This window comes from Populus nigra, chromosome 16 (assembly GCF_951802175.1).
Source record: "Populus nigra chromosome 16, ddPopNigr1.1, whole genome shotgun sequence".
Taxonomy (NCBI): Eukaryota; Viridiplantae; Streptophyta; class Magnoliopsida; order Malpighiales; family Salicaceae; genus Populus; species Populus nigra.
Genome location: NC_084867.1, coordinates 12,992,243 through 13,015,134, shown reverse-complemented (window position 1 = coordinate 13,015,134; position 22,892 = coordinate 12,992,243). Strand labels below are relative to the sequence as shown.

At 35.5% G+C, this 22,892-nt stretch overlaps 5 protein-coding genes across 6 annotated transcripts; 2 read left to right on the top strand and 3 right to left on the bottom strand.

Moving 5' to 3' along the window:
- Window positions 1-1,557: 1,557 nt before the first annotated feature.
- Window positions 1,558-2,952, bottom strand: LOC133675105 (chaperonin 60 subunit alpha 2, chloroplastic-like). Its single transcript, XM_062096382.1, has 2 exons — window positions 2,813-2,952; window positions 1,558-2,403 (listed from the first exon to the last, which is right to left on the bottom strand). Exons 1-2 carry the CDS (start codon window positions 2,855-2,857, stop codon window positions 2,116-2,118), a joined length of 333 nt encoding a protein of 110 aa, XP_061952366.1. The 5' UTR covers window positions 2,858-2,952; the 3' UTR covers window positions 1,558-2,115.
- Window positions 1,591-5,309, bottom strand: LOC133675100 (chaperonin 60 subunit alpha 2, chloroplastic-like). Its single transcript, XM_062096375.1, has 7 exons — window positions 5,150-5,309; window positions 4,860-5,034; window positions 4,468-4,589; window positions 4,160-4,367; window positions 3,929-4,074; window positions 3,276-3,582; window positions 1,591-3,013 (listed from the first exon to the last, which is right to left on the bottom strand). The coding sequence occupies exons 1-7, from the start codon at window positions 5,207-5,209 to the stop codon at window positions 2,985-2,987; spliced, it is 1,047 nt and encodes a 348-aa protein (XP_061952359.1). The 5' UTR covers window positions 5,210-5,309; the 3' UTR covers window positions 1,591-2,984.
- A 2,691-nt stretch (window positions 5,310-8,000) lies between these two features.
- LOC133675104 (protein NAP1-like) lies at window positions 8,001-8,896 on the top strand. Its single transcript, XM_062096381.1, has 3 exons — window positions 8,001-8,222; window positions 8,474-8,599; window positions 8,687-8,896. The coding sequence occupies exons 1-3, from the start codon at window positions 8,127-8,129 to the stop codon at window positions 8,843-8,845; spliced, it is 381 nt and encodes a 126-aa protein (XP_061952365.1). The 5' UTR covers window positions 8,001-8,126; the 3' UTR covers window positions 8,846-8,896.
- A 2,126-nt stretch (window positions 8,897-11,022) lies between these two features.
- Window positions 11,023-14,433, top strand: LOC133675096 (MDIS1-interacting receptor like kinase 2-like). The gene is made up of 2 exons (XM_062096371.1): window positions 11,023-13,782; window positions 13,902-14,433. Exons 1-2 carry the CDS (start codon window positions 11,064-11,066, stop codon window positions 14,288-14,290), a joined length of 3,108 nt encoding a protein of 1,035 aa, XP_061952355.1. The 5' UTR covers window positions 11,023-11,063; the 3' UTR covers window positions 14,291-14,433.
- Window positions 14,434-16,446: 2,013 nt separating this feature from the next.
- LOC133675467 (chaperonin 60 subunit alpha 2, chloroplastic-like) lies at window positions 16,447-20,984 on the bottom strand. Of its 2 annotated transcripts, XM_062096852.1 has the most exons (9): window positions 20,798-20,984; window positions 20,508-20,682; window positions 20,116-20,237; window positions 19,808-20,015; window positions 19,577-19,722; window positions 18,922-19,228; window positions 18,145-18,395; window positions 17,668-17,868; window positions 16,447-17,258 (listed from the first exon to the last, which is right to left on the bottom strand). In XM_062096852.1, the coding sequence occupies exons 1-9, from the start codon at window positions 20,855-20,857 to the stop codon at window positions 16,971-16,973; spliced, it is 1,758 nt and encodes a 585-aa protein (XP_061952836.1). In that variant the 5' UTR covers window positions 20,858-20,984; the 3' UTR covers window positions 16,447-16,970. The 2 variants fall into 2 exon arrangements, with proteins under 2 accessions (XP_061952836.1, XP_061952837.1); XM_062096853.1 differs by lacking the exons at window positions 20,508-20,682; window positions 20,798-20,984 and having other exon boundaries at window positions 20,106-20,239.
- Between the last annotated feature and the right edge of the window lie 1,908 nt (window positions 20,985-22,892).

Below are 22,892 nucleotides of genomic sequence, written 5' to 3'. Positions count from 1 at the left end.
ATCAATTGCCTTCCTACTACTTATTTTTTTTGGAGAGTAATAAACAATCCAAATGCCAACACAAAGACCGTACAATATTGATGAACAAAATTTCCACAATCAAAACAAACCCGTCCTGGAAAATCAAATAACGTCATATGTCACTTGAAAATCCATATTTATGTTGCAAATAAGTAATACTCATGAACATATCAGGTCTTCACCTACATGTTCTTGCAAAGCACCAAATCTCTTACTCATGAAGATTCAAGTCTTCAAGTATTATTTTGTAAAGAATTTACGGTGTACCCACACACAATTTTAATAAAAACAAATATTTTCCACACTTTTATCTTATTATTTTTCAGGCTAACTTGGTTTGTATAATAAATATGCTAGAGGTTCAATGAGATTTAATCCATATAATAGGAGATAGCCATCCTCTAATCTCAAATCTCTACCCCCTCGACCTTTTACAGGATTTGAATCTAAAAAACCTCGTATTAAAAATTCAAAACTATCCGTGGTTTCCTTCCCAGCCCTGTGATAAGGAATGTTGCTTCTGTTCAAAAACTCTGTTGTAGAATTGTAGGCATAATTTTCTCTCAAGGTTCAGGTTAATTTTGTACCTGGAAGGCCAACGGGCCTTGGCATCAAAACATTTTGTAATTTTCAACAGTTTTCAAGGGTTTACGCGATTATGCTGAATTATAAGTGGGATTTCCGGAATTGAGACAAGACCAAACCTACAGCCAGAAAAAGTTTGTCAAACAAAAACAGAGCGTCTCTGTATCTTTCCCTCTGGGCTTCAAAAAATCTAATAGATCTTGCCTTATGGTAGCCTGCTTCAGTTCCTTACAAAACTTTCATTATCGGGTTAGCCATACACTTTACAGATTTCAAGCAATTCACATGAGCAATCAATGGTGTTGTGGAGATTCCCAGGAAGTGGACAGGGTTGCAGCCTCTAATTTCCACTTAAAATTAGTGGATTCAATGCGTTGCTGATTTTTCAAGCAAAGACTGATTGGGAGGGTAACTTTGAATTAGTTAAACGAAATGAGGAAAAGGAGGCAGAGGAAGAGGAAGATGAGAAAAGAAATGAAAGTAAGAAAGATGGGAAGTGTGTCAAAAAGAAGAGCGTTCATGAGTACGCCTGAGGAGAGACAACAATGAAGCAGACAGCAGAGAGCAAATTAAACATAAAAAGAGGAAAAAGGGGGATGGTCATGACATGGATGTCGAGAAAGAAGAGAAAGTAAGCAAGAAGAAGAAAATGATTGAGAAGGGAAATCTGTTCTCTATACTCTTGACATCATTGATAATAATCTACATGAGATTTACTCCTGCACTTCAACGCAGCCACATAAGCACATGCCCAAACTGAAATATTTCATTTAGTTTTCGAGCACATAAGTCCATTTCCAAGAAAACGATGGGATGTACGCGTGCGCTTCTAATTCGAAACAAAATGAAAATATGTTGAAAAATCAAACATTTGAAAACTCACAAAAGATGGAGCAGGCTGCTTCTCAAACAGCAGAACATGTTTTATAACATTACAAGGCAATCATCCAATAGCAAACAAAAATCAATTAAATTTGATGGCAATAGACCAAAACCTCGTTCAAATAAAATTGACAGATGAATCATATAGCAGTCAAGGGAAAATATAATTGATAAAATAAAGGTAATTTTCTGCTTAAATTGTGTCAGTGACTAACTTCAGTTGAAGATTTTAAAGAGGGCATCTGGATATGGGGATTACTCTTCCTATATGGCTACTTGCTGAGTTACTGGAATAGTAGTGAGTTTCTTGACAGGAAACCAGCCAGAAAATCAAATATAACAGAGACCAAACACTAAATTTAGTGGAATAGTCGTCGATGTATCAGCAGGGAGAACCAAGCATTTCCAGACAAATGCAAAGTCTTTCGTTATGGCATTTGATGCTTTCGTGGTCTCAAGCATTATCCACCTGGTGATCCCAGAAGTTGTAAAGGCTTGTTGAAGAGACTTGCTTCACCTTCAAGTTTCATTCTGACCAGCCAACTCAAAACTGTTGATGTGAGCCATCATAGCAATAAAATTTATTCAGCTTCTTTCTACAATTTTAACAGCTCTTTTCCATTTTTCTCAAGGTGTAATTCCAGGAACATAAGGGACAGCGGGCTTGGGCTTCTTTATTTTTTCAACCAGCACAGCTTGAGTTGTTAGAACTATCCCAGCAATTGAGACAGCACTTTGAAGTGCACACCTAGAAACCCTACAAGGATCTACCACCCCTGCATTGAGAAGATCTTCATATCTACCATTCATTGCATTGTAACCAGTTCTCCAGTCACAAGATCGAATATTCTCCACCACAACTGCTCCATCAACCCCTGCATTAGTTGCAATTGTTTTTGCAGGTGCAAGAAGTGCCTGTAATGCATCATTGGTATGTGTTACTACATGGGAGAAGAAATTTCCCCTTATAGTCATTTAGAAACCACTACTTGTAGGGTTTCTCCATGCTACGCCCTGCATTTATAACACCATTTCACAAGGATGTCCAACTTTATCACTAATTATGAAAGGAACCTTGGTCCGTTTTACAAGTCTTGTGCAATAATCTGCTTTAGCACCAACCCCTATAGCGCTTGTGCATGGTAATTCATTCACAAACGCTGCTTATTTCTATTTGAGACGCAAAATTCACCAATCCAAATAAAGAAATGAGCATAAAAGGCACATCTCACAAAAGAAAAGAAAATCACCTTAGATCAAATCCTAGTGAGGCGAAAGTGTGAAGAAAATAACTTTTGAAAAAAGAAAGGAACCGAGAACAGACCTTTCCAACAATATCAGCACCAATCTTCTCATTTTCATCTTTCATGGAATTTTTTATTGAGGAGATCTGCTCCGAGAGATGTACCTATGTTGCACCACCACCAGGTACTATCCCTTCATCCATGGCAGCAAATGTAGCATTCTTTGCATCTTCAATTCTGAGTTTCCTATCTTCAAGTTCTGTCTCCGTGTCTGCTCCTACCTAAATTTGCATGCTAAACAAGTTAAATCTAAAGATAACTTTAAAATAAAACACCACCAAACAAAATATTAGAGTCCTGTCGTTTGTCTTAGTATTTCTTAAGGAAAACAGGGCAGAAAATTCATCCCTGCTACTGAGCTAATCTAACACGAACCCAACTCACGAGGAAGATAAATAACTCATTAACTGATATGTCAATATATTTCAATATAGCACAACTTACAATAACCAATTTATGTTGGAAAGAAAGATGCAAGTTCACCTGTCATAAGAGCAATGTCTTGCAACAATGCTTTCTTTCGATCTCCAAATCCAGGGCATTTGACAACAGCAACATTGAGCAAACCTTTCATTTTGTTCACCACTAGTGTTTCCAAAACCAGCTTTGAGATATCCTCAGCAATGATTAACAATGGGACACTGAGTTGGGTAGTCTTCTCCAACACAGGAACTATTTCTTGGACATTCGCAATCTTCTGATCCGTTACAAGGACTTTGGCCTTGTCAAACTCCACCAAAGATTTTTCCTGGTTTGTGATGAATTGGGGTGACATATAACCCTTGTCAAACTGCAGAGAAAGAACACCAAACTTAACTGGAAATGAAAATATACATACTTCATAAACAGAGAAAAAGTTGAAAAATTTATCCACTCATAGGAGGCAGAGTGTTTACACAAGTATTGCTACCCTGTTACTGAAAAAACAAAATAGTTAACCTGGAAAGTGCAAAGAGCAGAAGCTCAACCAACCTAAATATTTACAGATAATGAATGGTTTAACCATTCACACTGACTAATGATATAGCATAAAATCATAAACTTCTAACATAAACTTTGATGTAATGCCGATTTTCCAGTGATTTATCTGACAAGATTTTTCAACCCATATTGAGAACTAGAATCAGCTTAATCACCTTCATTCCTTCTTCTATTATCACATATGTATCAGAGGTTGAAGATGATTCAAGAGAGATTACTCCATCAGAGCCAATCTTCTCTATAGTTTCAGCAATTAGGTTCCCAACAAATTCATCATTTCCAGCAGAAATTGAAGCGACCGCTGCAAGGAGAAGAAATTCTAGATTGTAGTTTCCAAGTCAAAACGATGGTTTTGAACAAAGTTTAAATAAAGATGGCATAGAGACCTTTTATATCATCCTTCCCTTTTACTGGAAAACTATTCTTCTTCAACACTTTGACCAACTCTTTGACAGCCATATCCATTCCTTTCTTTACAAAAACAGGGTTAGCCCCAAAACTGACTGCCAACATCCCTGTTTTGATCATTTCACGAGCCAAAATAATGGCAGTAGTAGTGCCATCTCCAGCCATATCATTCATTTTACTAGCAACCTGCAATAAGTCACTTCAATATCACATTTATCATCGATCAACATCAAATAACACATCAACAAAATATTAAGGAGAGGATAATGTAGCAACCATGAATGACCTCTTGGATTAAAATTGCTCCAATATTCTCCATTGAATCCGGAAGCTCTATTGCACGAGCTATTGTAACACCATCATTTACTACTTTTAGCGTCTTTGAATCCGAAAGAACAACATTACGACCTGCATAGTTTCACATCTTACTGACTTAACACCGTCACCATCAATAAAGACTGACAATTTACCATACAATAAAACAAAAATGATCTTTTTCTCTCAGAATTAGTCCCTCTTATGGTTGCACAAGGAATTATTTAAGTAGTAGTTTTATTATTTGAACAACAACAATAACAAATGTGTCGTCTTGTAAAACTCAAGCTTGAAGAACCAAAATTAAAAAAACAAAGAAAAATATCCATACAAAACATGGAAAAGAAGCAGAACTCAGTTTACCTTGAGGCCCTAAAGTGAGAGAAACAGCATCAGCAAGCTTATCAATTCCTGCCTGCAAGGCTTCTCTACAATCTTTACCGAAAGATATCTTCTTTGGACCTGCTCTTACCACTAATTTATTCACTACTTGATGGTTTCTCCATATCCCACTTGCCCTTTTGTTCCCACCAAGACTCTGCAACAATATTCCATGTTTACAGATCAAAATCAAAACACTCAGACACCCACATGTCCACGAACACAGACACAAATACAGACATAGAGATAGATGGTGAGAGCGAGATACTTACAGAGAATAGGGGTTGTTGAGGGAAGGCAAGAGGTTCGGAGATAGAGAAGGAGAAGGACATTTTTCTGCTCGTTTGTTGATTGGGCACGGTGTTGGCTTTGAGAATTTAGAGGGGCTTTAGAGCGCATCGGGACGACCGGCTCTGTTCGGACATGTGGATTTAGGAGACATGTCACGGTGTCTCCTAAATATTATATTTATTCCAAATTTTATTTTCAAATAATAATATATCCAAAAAACTTGAGCTCGAGCTTCTTTTCATATATAATTAATGTTTTTAGTTGAATTCTTTTTTCTTATTCTTTCCTGTTATAATAGTTTCCAACTTGTTTTGAAATCCAAGATAAACTAATTTCTGGATTTAATTTTAATAAATCCATCCATAGATGTATTCATAAAAAAAAATCTATTTTAGATTTAATTTAAAACAAATCACGAATTCTAAATAAAATTATTAGAGCCCATTAAAAAAATATAACTTTCATAGCTCCCAACAAAAATTCTTTAAAATTTAAATTTTCAAGCTAAAATGATTTAGTATTCCTATATGGCACTCCCTATCAAATAAATTTTCAATCGATGCAATTAAAAGCTATTTACATTAAATTTGAAATTTCATGAATTTTTAGTATTTCTATATGGCACTTACAAATCTGACGGTGAGTGCCATAACTTAGGCCCACTTGGAATTTCACAGTTAAATCTTGCTCTTGAAATCACTGAAAGGACCAAGACAGGGAAGGCCCACTTAGAAAAAAGGAAATCTCAGGCTGAGGAGCTTAGCCATTTTCAAAACTAGACCTCTAAAATGAAACCCTTTGCTTCTTTCAGACATTGCCCAGACATTGCCATAGCATGCTCCTCGGCCCATAACCTAGCAAGTCTAGATTTTATAAGAAAATAAAAAACAATTAAATTAATGTGACTACGTAAAAAACCTCTTAACTTTTTTTTGAAATAAAAATTTTTAAATAATATTATTTTAATTGTTTTAAGAAAATAAATTTTCAAATTAAATCAAGTTAATATATGCCACTTGTAACTCAAAACTCATTCTCAATTGAATTTTGAATTTAATAAATATGTGTTTATTTGAAATTAGTTTATCATTAATAATATATTAAGAAATTAGTTTCATTCTATTAATAATTAAATCTAAAAATAGATGGATTTTTTATATAAAAAAAATAGCATTATTAACTACGTTTATTTTATACCCAAACGTTAACCAGAGTAGTTCATGTGTTTTGTTCACCAATAGTTTTTTTTTTTTTTTTTTGTCTTGAGCATGTATAGAACTGTTTGAAACCAGCAAAAACCCAATAAATATAATTACAAAAGCTATAGATTAATGCAAGAATGTACAAATTCCACACACGAAATAGAAGAATCAAACGGCAAATACAATCATCACAGGTCTTTGTCCTCCACGGTTGGCCTCTCAGCTCTATGTCAACCTTGTCTAAAGCATCATTCTTGTCTTTGTAGTTTCTTGTCAATATTGATGATTGTCACATCGGCTATGTCATCTATAAACATAAGACACCTGGAGTGATGAAGAGTGAATGCAGCACAGATACTTCATTTCTTTGTTCTTGCACTGAGGCTAACTGATCCACATAGGTAATAATCATTTGGCTAGCTCCCAAGAAACGAAAGATCACAGCTTTGTCACTTGATTTTAAAACTGTTGACTCCAGTGATGCTATATTCACATTTGGCAAGATATTTCCCACTAAGCTCCTATGCAACTATTCTTTATTCTCATCCGTGGAGTTGTACTGTATCATTCTCCTCGTTTTTGTGACCATTTATTATGGTTTGGATTTGAGTACCTCAGCAAAGGATCTGTTATCTCTGAACATAAGTTGGGGTTTATGAGGTGATGCAGGTTTGGGTACTGTCTCTACTGGAAAGGAAGGCTTATTGTCAGAAGGAAATGCTACATACAATTGGTCCAGGTACTCCCCGACTCTTGCTCGCCTTATAACTAGTGCTTCTGGTAGGTTGCTGAAAAGTTAGCCCATTACTGGACTGACTTCACGAAGCCGATCCACATAGTCTAACCCCTCTAGTTTGAGATTTATACTATGATTTGAGTGATACAATTATCTAACACCATATAAACTATAATTATCAACATTATATCTGTATAAAAGTTCAAAACTGACTGAATTATTTGTTGGAGAATTGATCTCACTCAGAATCAAACCACTGCCCAGAAAGTCAAGATGAAAAGCTTATTTATTTTATTGAAATTACTTGGAAAAAATTTAATGTAATGTGGAAAATTATTGATGTGCCGTTGAGCAATGTTTCAAAAAACTTAAATTAAACAACAATTAGTCTTACTAGAAATTCATACCACAACGTTTTGCCTGGCAGAGTACTCCATGACTCACAGAGGCACCAGTTTGCGAGAGTGAAGTTTGTTGTGGTAGCATAGAAAATCCACTTGATTGTGCTTGTGTTTGGTGTGGCTTTGATGGACAATCATGATTCTGAGGTTCTTATGAAGCCTATGGGCATAGGTTCCCTCTTTTCTCCATACAGCATCTCAATTTCATTGTCTGCTGTACTGTATTCAGGAGGTTACCTTGTTCACATGGAAAATCCAAATTATTTTGTTCAAATTGAATGTTGTTGAAATCTACAGAACATCATACAGGAATCTCTTTCAATTGCAGATGCGTTGATGAATTAGAGTCGCAATTATCAAAGCATGGAACTCTAAAAAAGCTGTATTTCTACCATCAGCACTTACTGTAGTGAGTTCCTGGCTTATTTAGTTTATAATTTCAAGTCATGAAGGCTGGGCTCTTTAAAATACTCAATTGGGTATTGTTGGACTTTCTAGGCAGCATGCTCTGTTGCTTTTCGTTTCCACAATTATTTTGCTTGGGGTTACTCTTTTCCTTACGGGCTCCTTGTTATAACTAACCATGCATCTTTTTCCATGGTAGGTCTTTCGGAACACCATGTTTGGACCAGAACGACGTCCTCAGCATTGCTGTGCATGGCTTGGTGTTGCTAGTAGCTTTCCAGAGTGTGCTTCTCCAATTGTTCCAGAAGAGGTGATCCATCAACTTGCTATTTCAGTTGGGGAGAGGGGCTATAATTGATGATTTTTTGCTAAGAGAAATTGAAATGGGAAGACTTGGATTTTATTTTATTTAATCTGCTGCACATTGCGTTGATCCATACTCGTTAAGGGCATGGTTGAACAGTTTGCACATTGCGTTGATCCACCCCAACTGTGCTTTCCATCTTGCATATCATGTAATGGAAATGTCATGAAATTTACTTTGTACTTTTCTGTAAATAGGTAACGAAAATTGGGCGAGATGCAGTCCTATATGTTGAGTCTCTTATTGAATCTATCATTGGAGGATTGGAGGGATTAATCAATAGTCTTGATTCTGAAGGAGGATTTGGTGCCTTAGAGGCTCAGGTTTTTACTTTGAACTGTGATATACTGTAGCAGATAAGGAAATGCTTGAGTAGCAATATTAGAAAGCTAATGTTTTGGAAATTTCAGCTTCTTCCAGAGCAGGCTGCTTTTTATTTGAATGACACATCCAGAGTTTCAATTCCTACATCAAAATCTACCAAGGGAGGGGGAGCAGTTGGCTTTCCTTTGCCTGGCCATGAGAGCTACCCTGAAAATAATAGTGCTATAAAAATGTGTGGAATTTAACTTGTGCTGCTTTTCATGGATAATCTGTAATGATACAACATGTCTTGATTCTTGAGTTTGTGTTGATGGCAAGGTGGAAGCTGCGATGCAAAGGTTGACCAACTTGTTTTCAGTTCTGAAAGATAAGGAGCCTATATGTGTTCTTAACCATGTCTGTTTTTACTCGAGGTTTTTTAAATTTATCATGGTATAGAGATTTTCTCACTTAACCCTAGTTTTGTCTTCTTCTTTTTGTCTTCCGTATCTCCTGTCCTGATCAAGTCCATCTTAGTCCTAGCACAATTCCTTATTATTGGTTATTCTAGATCAAATAGTCTCGATATGTGTCTTATCTTTTAATACTGGATGACAGATTGACATGTGAACGAATAATTATGAATACTATTTAATTAAAAGACTTGAAATTTTATATTTTGATCTCATGTGAAGCTTGTGACTTGTCTTGTTAAGAAATTGAAGAAAAATTCCCTTTTAATTTCCTTCTCTGGTGATGATTATTTGAGGAGCGCCCAAATACTTAACTTTTTCGTTAATTATATATTAAATAGAATGGTACAATTGAAAAATAAAAATTCTTTAATTATATAATTTATACAAAATGTATTTTAAATTAATGCATAATCGAGAGTATTGATCTAGAATGATAAATTTGAGGTTTCTCTTTGAAATTAAGTGGGCAGGAAACTATGAGGAAAAACAAAAAAACTTACTGAAAAATATTATAAAAAGCTAATAACGATAGCTAAATAGTAAATCACGAAGTTGAAAGACAAATGCATATATGAATATATATAATTTTGCATTTTAGATTTTTCTATTTAGTTATATGGAGATAAAATTATTTATAAATAAATCTACAATATAATTTCTTATTTTTTATTAATATATTTTGACATTATTTATTCAATAAAACAAAAAAAAAGAATAAATGTATAAAAAAATTCAATGATTTAAATTAAGGATAAAAAGGTATCATAATATATTTTATTTCTAAAAAAATACAGTTTTTTTAGCTATGTATGTTGAATTTATCTTCATCGCTTCTTGTGACACGACTCTGGAGGTAGATGTCCAGTAAATCTATTAAGATATATTGGTGACGAATATTATTTAACATAATGGCTTCATAATTCAATGGCTTCCATTGTCAAAGCCATTTTCCATGGCAGAATTGAAAGATGTGATGATTCACTCCTCCCTTCAGTAATATTTGAAGACTGTTTAGCAGATATACTAACAGAAAAACCTCAAGTAAAATCTTCAACAAGTCACTGACAAGTTAGTATTGAAAATATATACCTCCACACCAATTTATCAGTTACAGATCTCCCATACAAGATGGAAATGAATATACACCCAAAGGAAAATCGATGAAAAGTATTGCATCTTTACTCACTGATCCTTACGCAAAGCTGAATATATTCCTTATACACAACTTTACTTTTGTGGTATGCCATTTAGAAATATAAAGCACAATAATGGATGCAAATTCCAAATCTGAAAAATCAAAGAAAATTAATGTCACTGTGCTTGAATTCCAAGCCAAGGAGACCAAAACGTCAACTCTCGTCAACAAAGGCAAAATAACAAAGAAAATGTATTCAGCCTCTATAATGGATGCATTATATAATGTCGATCACTGTGCTTGGACCTGAGGCCAAATGTGTAAATAGCTTTCCAAATGTTTATTGGATGCATTTGTCTGAGTTCTATCCCTCCATTTGATCTAGTGGGAGACACATAAAATGTTTAAATTTTATTTATCAAAGTTTTGTTTTTATTACAAGGTTATTACTATAAAAAATAGAAAACTTTAATAATACCGAATAAATTATTAGCCATGGTTTTGCACTTCTGCATTTTTTTCTGTCGTCATTGCACCTTTATTGGTTTCAATTATTGGCCCTATCCTAAAGTCTTCGAGTGGGATGACTTGTGATTCACTTGAATATCTACAGCTCAGTACTGGTGGCCAATGTAAATGTCATTGCACCTTTATTGTTTGCGCTAATTGTTTCAATTGATGGGGATAATTTGTGAATGTTTTTCCACACTTGAAATTTCATGGGAAACATCCAATCAAGAATGGAAGACGCAGACGTCCACTTAAGAAATCTTCGATCATGACCAAGACAAATGAATTCCTGCATATATATACGTATGCAGGGCTCATCATTTTACACATCCTCCAGAATTAAGAAATTAAACCACCAAGGCCATGGCTTCCCACATCTTTCTCTTTTCCACACCTTTTTTGGTTTTTTCCTTTCTTGCTTGTGCTTCCTTCTTTGCTTCTTTTGCTTACTCGGCTAGTACTGGAGCTGCTGAAGTAGCAAATGGAAGGAAGGAAGCGGAAGCTCTTCTAGAATGGAAAGTCAGTCTTGACAATCAAAGCCAGTCTCTCCTGTCTTCTTGGGCTGGAGACAGCCCTTGCAACTGGTTCGGAATCAGTTGCGACCAGTCTGGTAGTGTCATCAACATAAGTCTGCCCAATTATAGTTTGAGAGGTACGCTTAATAGACTCAGATTCTCTTCCTTTCCTAAATTGACTGTGCTTAACCTTCCCAACAACTCCCTTTATGGTTATGTTCCTTCACATATAGGTAACCTTTCTAACCTCTCCTTCCTTAACTTGGCTTTCAATAGCATTTCTGGCAACATTCCACCAGAAATTGGAAATTTAGTGTCTCTCAGAATTTTAGCTTTGTCATCTAATAAACTAACCGGTACAATACCAGCATCTTTAGAAAATTTAAGAAACTTATCTAAACTTTACCTTTGGAATAATAATCTTTTTGGTTCCATTACTTTTATTGGAAACCTGACGAGATCTCTCACCACTTTGATTTTGTCATCTAATAAACTAACTGGTACAATACCGGCATCTATAGGAAATTTAAAAAGCTTATCTACACTTTACCTTTATAATAATAATCTTTCTGGTCCCATTACTTATATTGGAAACCTAACAAGATCTCTCACCAATTTAGATTTATCATCCAATAAACTAACTGGTATAATACCAGCATCTTTAGAAAATTTAAGAAGCTTATATCAACTTGACCTTCAACATAACAATTTTTTTGGTCCCATTATTTTTATCAAAAACCTGACGAGATCTCTCACTATTTTAGATTTGTCATTTAATAATTTAACTGGTACAATACCTGCATCTCTAGGCAATTTAAGAAGCTTATCTCAACTTTACTTCCAAGATAACAGTCTTTTTGGTCCGATTCCTCCACAAATGAACAATCTTACACATTTGTATTCGTTAGAAATATATTCTAATAGATTGTCTGGTAATCTACCACGAGATGTGTGCCTTGGTGGATTACTTTCATATTTTTCTGCGTCTGAAAATTATTTCACTGGACCTATCCCAAAAAGCTTGAGAAATTGCAGCAGCTTGTTGAGACTCAGACTTGAGAGAAACCAACTTAGCGGAAACATATCTGAAGCTTTTGGCACACATCCCCATCTGTACTACATGGGTTTGAGTGATAATGAATTGCATGGTGAACTTTCATTGAAATGGGAGCAGTTTAACAATCTGGCAGCCTTCAAGATTTCTGGAAACAAGATTTCTGGAGAGATACCCGCAGCTCTTGGAAAGGCAACTCATCTACAAGCTCTTGACCTGTCGTCAAATCAACTAGTTGGGAGAATTCCCAAAGAATTGCGAAATTTGAAGTTGATTGAACTTGCACTAAACGATAACAAGCTTTCAGGTGATATTCCTTTCGATGTGGCATCGCTATCTGATCTGGAAAGGCTTGGCCTGGCCGCGAACAATTTTAGTGCCTCAATTCTTACGCAGCTTGGCAAGTGCTCAAAACTGATATTCTTGAATATGAGCAAGAATAGATTCACAGGGATTATTCCTGCTGAGATGGGGTCTTTACAGTCTCTTCAAAGTCTTGATCTCAGTTGGAATTCCCTCATGGGAGGTATAGCACCGGAGCTTGGACAGATGCAGCAGCTAGAGGTATTAAACCTCTCCCACAATATGCTGTCTGGTCTAATTCCAGCCAGTTTTAGTAGACTGAAAGGCCTCACTAAAGTGGATGTATCCTATAACAAGCTAGAGGGCCCCATTCCTGACATCAAAGCCTTTCGCGAGGCACCATTTGAAGCAATTCGCAACAACACCAACCTGTGTGGCAATGCAACTGGTTTGGAGGCTTGTTCTGCTCTCATGAAAAACAAAACTGTGCACAAGAAGGGCCCCAAAGTTGTCTTTTTGACAGTATTTTCTCTGCTGGGTAGTTTGTTGGGCCTGATTGTAGGTTTTCTTATCTTTTTCCAAAGCAGAAGAAAGAAAAGGTTAGTGGAAACACCACAAAGAGATGTTACCGCGAGATGGTGCCCTGGTGGGGATCTGCGCTACGAGGACATCATTGAGGCTACTGAGGAATTCGACTCCAAATATTGCATTGGTACTGGAGGGTATGGAGTTGTATACAAAGCTGTACTTCCATCAGAACAAGTCCTTGCCGTGAAGAAATTCCACCAAACACCAGAAGTTGAGATGAGCAGCTTGAAAGCTTTTAGAAGCGAGATTGATGTCTTAATGGGTATACGGCATCGAAATATTGTGAAGCTGTATGGTTTCTGCTCGCATGCCAAACACTCATTTTTGGTATATGAATTTGTGGAAAGGGGAAGTTTAAGAAAGGTACTGAACGACGAGGAACAAGCAGGAAAGATGGATTGGGATAAAAGGGTGAATCTTATCAAAGGCGTAGCCAATGCTTTATCCTACATGCACCATGACTGCTCCCCTCCGATTATTCATAGAGACATTTCCAGCAACAATGTTCTTTTGGATTCAGAATATGAGGCTCATGTCTCTGACTTCGGCACAGCCAGGCTCTTAATGCCTGACTCGTCCAATTGGACATCATTTGCTGGCACCTTTGGGTACACAGCTCCAGGTATGTAGTTAAGTTTCAATATCACCTTCTACAGTAGGTTAGTTTACAAAATCACTTGAAAACAAAATAGTGCAGTAAATTATTTTGGCAAAATATAGCATGACCAACCGCTTTTGCAGAGTTGGCATACACAATGAAAGTGGATGAAAAATGTGATGTGTATAGCTTTGGAGTGTTAACATTGGAAGTAATGATGGGAAAGCATCCCGGCGATTTCATCTCATCTCTGATGTTATCTGCCTCCACCTCCTCATCATCACCAATTGGTCACAATACAGTCTTGAAGGATGTCTTAGACCAGCGCCTCCCGCCTCCTGAAAACGAGCTTGCGGACGGTGTGGCACATGTTGCAAAACTGGCGTTTGCTTGCTTGCAGACCGATCCTCACCATCGGCCAACAATGCGACAGGTTTCTACAGAGCTTACAACTCGATGGCCTCCATTGCCAAAGCTATTCTCCACGATGGAATTGGAAGATATAATGGTTCACAGAAATGTTATTGGCTGAATTTTTACAGTATACTTGGGCGTTTGTGAAGAGCAACTTGTTTGGCAAAATGTAATATTCAATAATCAAGTCTATGTTAGATATTCCGTCCAAAGCATCATTTGTATCAATTGCCTTCAATAATCAAGTCTACATATTTTTTTTTTTGGAGAGTAATAAACAATCCAAATTCCAACACAAAGACCGTACAATTAATGATGAACAAAATTTCTACAATCAAACCAAACTCGTCCTGGAAGATCAAATAACGTTATTTTTTCACGTTCAAATTCCATATTTATTCCTCCGGGTCTAAAGAGGGCTTCCCTCTTAGAAAGAAACAAATAAGTAATACCTAACACAAATCTTTAAATCACACGTTGCAAAAACCTCGTATTAAAAATAGGAGATAGCCATCCTCTAATCTCAAATCTTTACCCCCTCGAACTTTTCCAGGATTTGAATCTAAAAAACCTCGTATTAAAAATTCAAAACTGCAAGGTCTTAACTCTTAAATGGATCGTCCCCCTATTCTTCCCAGCCCTGTGATAAGGAATGCTGCTTCTGTTCAAAAACTCTGTTGTAGAATTGTAGGCATAATTTTCTCTCAAAGTTCAGGTTAATTTTGTACCTGGAAGGCCAACGGGCCTTGGCATCAAAACATTTTGTAATTTTCAACAGTTTTCAAGGGTTTACGCGATTATGCTGAATTATAAGTGGGATTTCCTGAATTGAGACAAGACCAAACCTACAGCCAGAAAAAGTCTTTATTTACCAAACAAAAACAGAGCGTCTCTGTATCTTTCCACTGGGCTTCAAAAAATCTAATAGATCTTGTCTTATGGTAGGCTGCTTCAGTTCCCTTACGAAACTTTTATTATTGGGTTAGCCATACACTTTATATATTTCTAGCAATTCACATGACATCATCAAATGATACTAGTCTTGGATAAGAATCTACAACAACACTAGAACATCCTCGTTGACGATCCGTGCTTCCCTGCAAAAATCCATTAGTATCTTTCCAAGATCATGAAACTCCAAAACAAAGAACATCCAAAACCCTTTGCAAACTCCAACAGAACCCTAATTGAATATAACAGCTGAAAACATCCCAGTGAAGTGCTTGCGATTCAAAAAATGAAGTCTAATAATGGACTACTTGAAGCAAAGCAGAAGTTATGAGACACTTATGATACGTCTGTTGTGGATAAAAAGGCTGTTTCCGTAGAAAGCATTTTTCAAGACGAATAGGAACGTTGTGGCAGTTGATTTGAAACATAGGAATTGGAAGGATCAAAATTCAGAATGTCTGAAAAGCAATGATACTTGATATGAATCCAGGTGGTGTGGTTAAGGTCGGGGTGATTTGGATAGCGAGAGAGGAGATATTGGAGAATGTGATGGGAGCACTAAATGGTGTTGCGGAGATTCCCAGGAAGTGGACAGGGTTGCAGCCTCTAATTTCCACTTAAAGTTAGTGGATTCAATGCGTTGCTGATTTTTCAAGCAAAGACTGATTGGGAGGGGAACTTTGAAATAGTTAAACGGAATGAGGAAAAGGAGGCAGAGGAAGAGGAAGAGGAAGATGAGAAAAGAAATGAAAGTAAGAAAGATGGGAAATGTGTCAAAAGGAAGAGGAAGAGGAAGATGAGAAAAGAGATGAAAGTAAGAAAGATGGGAAGTGTGTCAAAAGGAAGAGCGTAATATTCATGAGCTTATATTAGAAGGTGCATGGGGTACGACTGAGGAGAAAGGGGGATGGTCATGACATGGATGTCGAGAAAGGAGAGAAAGCAAGCAAGAAGAAGAAAATGATTTTCATATTTAGAGTAGGGATTGAGAAGGGAAATCTGTTCTCTATACTCTTGACATCATTGATAATAATCTACATGAGATTTACTCCTGCACTTCAACGCAGCCACATAAGCACATACCCAAACTGAAATATTTCATTAGTTTTCGAGCACCGGGGCTAAGTCCATTTCCATGAAAACGATAGAGGATGTACGTGGGCGCTTCTAATTCAAAACAAAATGAAAATATGTTGAAAAATCAAACATTTGAAAACTCACAAAAGATGGAGCAGGCTGCTTCTCAAACAGCAGAACATGTTTTATAACACTACAAGGCAATCATCCAATAGCATACAAAAATCAATTAAATTTGATGGCAAAGGACCAAAACCTCGTTCAAATAAAATTGACAGATGAATCATATAGCAGTCAAGGGAAAATATAATTGATAAAATAAAGGTGATTTTCTGCTTAAATTGTGTCAGTGACTAACTTCAATTGAAGATTTTAAAGAGGGCATCTGGTTATGGGGATTACTCTTCCTTTATGGCTACTTGCTGAGTTACTTGAATAGTAGTGAGTTTCTTGACAGGAAACCAGCCGGAAAATCAAATATAACAGAGACCAAACACAAAATTTAGGGGAATAGTCGTCGATGTATCAGCAGGGAGAACCAAGCATTTCCAGACAAATGCAAAGTCTTTCGTTATGGCATTTGATGCTTTCGTGGTCTCAAGCATTATCCACCTGGGGATCCCAGAAGTTGTAAAGGCTTGTTGAAGAGACTTGCTTCACCTTCAAGTTTCATTCTGACCAGCCAACTCAAAACTGTTGATGTGAGCCATCATAGCAATAAAATTTATTCAGCTTCTTTCTACAATTTTAACAGCTCTTTTCCATTTTTCTCAAGGTGTAATTCCAGGAACATAAGGGACAGCGGGCTTGGGCTTCTTTATTTTTTCAACCAGCACAGCTTGAGTTGTTAGAACTATCCCAGCAATTGAGACAGCACTTTGAAGTGCACATCTAGAAACCCTACAAGGATCTACCACCCCTGCATTGAGAAGATCTTCATATCTACCAGTCATTGCATTGTAACCAGTTCTCCAGTCACAAGATCGAATATTCTCCACCACAACTGCTCCATCAACCCCTGCATTAGTTGCAATTGTTTTTGCAGGTGCAAGAAGTGCCTGTAATGCATCATTGGTATGTGTTACTACATGGGAGAAGAAATTTCCCCTTATAGTCATTTAGAAACCACTACTTGTAGGGTTTCTCCATGCTACGCCCTGCATTTATAACACCATTTCACAAGGATGTCCAACTTTATCACTAATTATGAAAGGAACCTTGGTCCGTTTTACAAGTCTTGTGCAATAATCTGCTTTAGCACCAACCCCTATAGCGCTTGTGCATGGTAATTCATTCACAAACGCTGCTTATTTCTATTTGAGACGCAAAATTCACCAATCCAAATAAAGAAATGAGCATAAAAGGCACATCTCACAAAAGAAAAGAAAATCACCTTAGATCAAATCCTAGTGAGGTGAAAGTGTGAAGAAAATAACTTTTGAAAAAAGAAAGGAACCGAGAACAGACCTTTCCAACAATATCAGCACCAATCTTCTCATTTTCATCTTTCATGGAATTTTTTATTGAGGAGATCTGCTCCGAGAGATGTACATATGTTGCACCACCACCAGGTACTATCCCTTCATCCATGGCAGCAAATGTAGCATTCTTTGCATCTTCAATTCTGAGTTTCCTATCTTCAAGTTCTGTCTCCGTGTGTGCTCCTACCTAAATTTGCATGCTAAACAAGTTAAATCTAAAGATAACTTTAAAATAAAACACCACCAAACAAAATATTAGAGTCCTGTCGTTTGTCTTAGTATTTCTTAAGGAAAACAGGGCAGAAAATTCATCCCTGCTAATGAGCTAATGCCACTCAAGGAGCCTATGTCCTTAGCAGTAATTCTTCACACTTATAGCCAGATTTGTCAAGATGCCCATCTATTTTTCCGAAATATATTGTATACAAGTTTAGCAATTCTTTCTGAGAGCTTGATCACAAACCTTGATTACAGCCACACCACCAGATAATTTAGCAATTCTCTCTGAGAGCTTTCTTGAAAGGGCAGCATTATCTGTTTCAGCGAGGTCCTTTTTTATCTGAAGAATTCTTGCCTGAATTTCAGCTTTGGTAGCTGAGTCAGCAACTATGGTTGTTGAATTACTTGTTATGGTAACTTTTCGTGCAATGCCAAGTTGATCCGAGGTTACACTTCCAAGTGTCAGCCCAAAATCACCAGAGAGAAAATCAGCACCTGATGGTTTTGGTATGGCATGAATTACACAGCATATCAGATGCAATGACCTTCCAATGATAGTAATATGAGAACAGAATACAATCTTGCGCAAGCATCCAAGTAAAGAATTTATTATTTGTAGTGCATAAAAAGTAGTTATAATTTTTTTAATTGAGGCCTCGTTAATCATCAAAGGAATTTACATTCTTAACAAAGCATCCAAGTAAAACATTTATTGTTTCTAGTGCATGAAAGAGAGTAATAGTTCTTATAATTGAGGAGAGTAACGATTCTTATAATTGAGACCTAGGTAATTATCAAAGGATATCTTAATTAACATGATATACTCAAAAGTTTATGCACCTGCAAGGGTCATACACAAACATATAAGAACAGCCAGTGCACACATAGGAAGGCTCGCATATGTAACACGAACCCAACTCACGAGGAAGATAAATAATTCATTAACTGATATGTCAATATATTTCAATATAGCACAACTTACAATAACCAATTTAAGTTGGAAAGAAAGATGCAAGTTCACCTGTCATAAGAGCAATGTCTTGCAACAATGCTTTCTTTCGATCTCCAAATCCAGGGCATTTGACAACAGCAACATTGAGCAAACCTTTCATTTTGTTCACCACTAGTGTTTCTAAAACCAGCTTTGAGATATCCTCAGCAATGATTAACAATGGGACACTGAGCTGGGTAGTCTTCTCCAACACAGGAACTATTTCTTGGACATTTGCAATCTTCTGATCCGTTACAAGGACTTTGGCCTTGTCAAACTCCACCAAAGATTTTTCCTGGTTTGTGATGAATTGGGGTGACATATAACCCTTGTCAAACTGCAGAGAAAGAACACCAAACTTAACTGGAAATGAAAATAAACATACTTCATAAACAGAGAAAAAGTTGCAAATTTTATCCACTCATAGGAGGCAGAGTGTTTACACAAGTATTGCTACCCTGTTACTGAAAAAACAAAATAGTTAACCAGGAAAGTACGAAGAGCAGAAGCTCAACCAACCTAAATATTTACAGATAATGAATGGTTTAACCATTCAGACTATGACTAATGATATAACATAAAATCATAAACTTCTAACATAAACTTTGATGTAATGCCAATTTTCCAGTGATTTATCTGACAAGATTTTTCAACCCATATTGAGAACTAGAATCAGCTTAATCACCTTCATTCCTTCTTCTATTATCACATATGTATCAGAGGTTGAAGATGATTCAAGAGAGATTACTCCATCAGAGCCAATCTTCTCTATAGTTTCAGCAATTAGGTTCCCAACAAATTCATCATTTCCAGCAGAAATTGAAGCGACCGCTGCAAGGAGAAGAAATTCTAGATTGTAGTTTCCAAGTCAAAACGTTGGTTTTGAACAAAGTTTAAATAAGGATGACATAGAGACCTTTTATATCATCCTTCCCTTTTACTGAAAAACTATTCTTCTTCAACACTTTGACCAACTCTTTGACAGCCATATCCATTCCTTTCTTTACAAAAACAGGGTTAGCCCCAAAACTGACTGCCAACATCCCTGTTTTGATCATTTCACGAGCCAAAATAATAGCAGTAGTAGTGCCATCTCCAGCCATATCATTCATTTTACTAGCAACCTGCAATAAGTCACTTCAATATCACATTTATCATCGATCAACATCAAATAACACATCAACAAAATATTAAGGAGAGGATAATGTAGCAACCATGAATGACCTCTTGGATTAAAATTGCTCCAATATTCTCCATTGAATCCGGAAGCTCTATAGCACGAGCTATTGTAACACCATCATTTACTACTTTTAGCGTCTTTGAATCCGAAAGAACAACATTACGCCCTGCATAGTTTCACATCTTACTGACTTAACACCGTCACCATCAATAAAGACCGACAATTTACTATACAATAAAAGAAAAATGATCTTTTTCTCTCAGAATTAGTCCCTCTTATGGTTGCACAAGGAATTATTTAAGTAGTAGTTTTATTATTTGAACAACAACAATTACAAAGGTGCCGTCTTGTAAAACTTAAGCTTGAAGAACCAAAATTTAAAAAACAAAGAAAAATATCCATACAAAACATGGAAAAGAAGCAGAACTCAGTTTACCTTTAGGTCCTAAAGTGAGAGAAACAGCATCAGCAAGCTTATCAATTCCTGCCTGCAAGGCTTCTCTACAATCTTTACCAAAAGATATCTTCTTTGGACCTGCTCTTACCACTAATTTATTCACTACTTGATGGTTTCTCCATATCCCACTTGCCCTTTTGTTCCCACGAAGACTCTGCAACAATATTCCATGTTTACGCATCAAAATCAAAACACTCAGACACCCACATGACCACGAGCACAGACACAAATACAGACATAGAGATAGATGGTGAGAGCGAGATACTTACAGAGAATAGGGGTTGTTGAGGGAAGGCAAGAGGTTCGGAGATAGAGAAGGAGAAGGACATTTTTCTGCTCGTTTGTTGATTGGGCACGGTGTTGGCTTTGAGAATTTAGAGGGGCTTTAGAGCGCATCGGGCCGACCGGCTCTGTTCGGACATGTGGATTTAGGAGACATGTCACGGCGACCCTTCAGACTACTAGTCGTTTATATATATCTAACGTTTTTTCTTTCTTGTTATAAATTTTTCTAACAAATTTTAAAAGCCAATACAAAAATGCTTTCTGAAATTAATTTTAAGAAATCCGTCAATATTCAAATAGATGTATTCATGCATGTGGAAGTTAATACTACAGCAATAATATAAAAAACACATAAATTTTAATGAATATAAAGGATAGTACATGTGAATTCAAATTTGTAATTTTATTTTTTAAAATTTAAGTACATGGTAGTTGTGTTCTCAAGAGATTAATAATATTTTTAAAAAATAATATTATAGAGAAAATAATCTATAGTACAAAACATTAAGGAAATTAATACAAAATTAAAAATAAAAATAATAAATTCAATGAAATAATAGGAAAATAACAAAATTGACTCGAAAAGTAACTTTAAACCTAATTTTAAAAGATATAATAATCGATGAGTGATAGAATAATTTTTTTTATAAAAACTTTTTATAAAATCATCTGAGAAAATCTGAATTTGATTTAACAGTTAAATCTTTTGTTATTTCAATTTTAATATAATAATTTAGTTTGGCGTGATCAGACATGCTCTTGAATTTGAACATGTTTTATCAGAAAAGCATATATTAGATTATTCATATAATATATCCAGTAGTATCACATCCTCATCCAAATACTCAAATTTTTAGTTTTTAGAAGTTTGGGCATTCAAATAAAAACTCTATTTTAAATTAAATTTAAAACAAATCAGGATTTTAAATAAAATTACTATATAGCACACTAACAAATATAACTTTAGAGCTCACGACAAAAACTTTTTTTTATTTTAATTTTCAAGCTAAAATGATAACTCCTCTAGGGTAAATTTTCAAACGATGCAATTAAAAGCATTTACATTAGATTTGGAGTGTCATGAAATTTTACTATCCATTGCACTCGCAATTCTTATAGTGAGTGATTTTTTGGGATTCTATTCGAGAGGAAGTTTTAGAATTTTTAAGTTAAAGCTTGCTCTTACAAAAGAAAAAGTACCGTATTTCAAAAATATTTTCAAAATTACATCTATATCCTTTTAAAAAAATAAGTTAACTTCTTTGAATGAAATTTAATAAGTTCAAGCTCTTAAATGTTTACATAAATATTATATTTATTCCAAATTAGTTTTTCAAATAATAATATATCCAAAAAAGACTTGAGCTCGAGTTTCTTGTTTTTAGCTGAATTTAATGTTATATATAATCAATTTTTTTAGCTGAATTCATTTTTCTTATTCTTTCCTGTTATAATATTTTCCAACTAGTTTTGAAATCCAAGATAAACTACTTTCTGGATTTAATTTTAAGAAACCCATCCATTAGAATTTAGATGTATTCATAAAAAAAATCTATTTTAGATTTAATTTAAAACAATCGATGCAATTAAAATCTATTTACATTAAATTTGGAATTTCATGAATTTTTAGTATTCCTAGAAGGCACTCACAAATCTGATGGTGAGTGCCATAACTTAGGCCAAGACAGGGAAGGCCCACTTGGAAAAAAAGGAAACCTTAGGCCGAGGAGCTTAGCCATTTTCAAAACTAGGCCTCCAAAACGGAACCCTTTGCTTCTCTCAGACTTTGCAATAGCATGTTCTTCAGCCCATAACCTAGCAAGTCTAGATTTTATAAGAAAATTAAAAAAAAATTAACATAAGCCGCCATCAAAAACCTCTTAAATTTTTTTTAAAAAATAATTTTTTGAAGCCAAATCAAGTTAATATACTAACTCACTCTTGATTGATTTTTGAATGTAATAAATATGTGTTTATTTGAAATTAGTTTATCGATTAATAATATATTAAGAAATTAGGTTCATTTTATTAATAATTAAATCTAAAAACGGATGGATATTTTATATATATATATATAAA

What these genes read in the sequence shown, in the direction of transcription:
- LOC133675105 (XM_062096382.1), bottom strand. Translation starts at nt 2,857, where the DNA reads ATGAAAGATGAAAATGAGAAGATTGGTGCTGATATTGTTGGAAAG. An exon ending in GTGCTGATATTGTTGGAAAG is followed by an intron (nt 2,404 to 2,812) that starts GTCTGTTCTCGG and finishes GATGCATTACAG; the next exon opens with GCACTTCTTGCACCTGCAAA.
- LOC133675467 (XM_062096852.1), bottom strand. Translation starts at nt 20,857, where the DNA reads ATGTCCTTCTCCTTCTCTATCTCCGAACCTCTTGCCTTCCCTCAACAA. An exon ending in AGGGAAGGATGATATAAAAG is followed by an intron (nt 19,723 to 19,807) that starts GTCTCTATGTCA and finishes TTCTCCTTGCAG; the next exon opens with CGGTCGCTTCAATTTCTGCT. An exon ending in AGACATTGCTCTTATGACAG is followed by an intron (nt 18,396 to 18,921) that starts GTGAACTTGCAT and finishes CAAAACCATCAG; the next exon opens with GTGCTGATTTTCTCTCTGGT.
- LOC133675100 (XM_062096375.1), bottom strand. Translation starts at nt 5,209, where the DNA reads ATGTCCTTCTCCTTCTCTATCTCCGAACCTCTTGCCTTCCCTCAACAA. An exon ending in TAATAGAAGAAGGAATGAAG is followed by an intron (nt 3,583 to 3,928) that starts GTGATTAAGCTG and finishes CTTTCTCTGCAG; the next exon opens with TTTGACAAGGGTTATATGTC. An exon ending in AGACATTGCTCTTATGACAG is followed by an intron (nt 3,014 to 3,275) that starts GTGAACTTGCAT and finishes ATGCAAATTTAG; the next exon opens with GTAGGAGCAGACACGGAGAC.
- LOC133675104 (XM_062096381.1), top strand. Translation starts at nt 8,127, where the DNA reads ATGTTTGGACCAGAACGACGTCCTCAGCATTGCTGTGCATGGCTTGGT. An exon ending in CTCCAATTGTTCCAGAAGAG is followed by an intron (nt 8,223 to 8,473) that starts GTGATCCATCAA and finishes TTCTGTAAATAG; the next exon opens with GTAACGAAAATTGGGCGAGA. An exon ending in TTGGTGCCTTAGAGGCTCAG is followed by an intron (nt 8,600 to 8,686) that starts GTTTTTACTTTG and finishes TGGAAATTTCAG; the next exon opens with CTTCTTCCAGAGCAGGCTGC.
- LOC133675096 (XM_062096371.1), top strand. Translation starts at nt 11,064, where the DNA reads ATGGCTTCCCACATCTTTCTCTTTTCCACACCTTTTTTGGTTTTTTCC. An exon ending in CTTTGGGTACACAGCTCCAG is followed by an intron (nt 13,783 to 13,901) that starts GTATGTAGTTAA and finishes CCGCTTTTGCAG; the next exon opens with AGTTGGCATACACAATGAAA.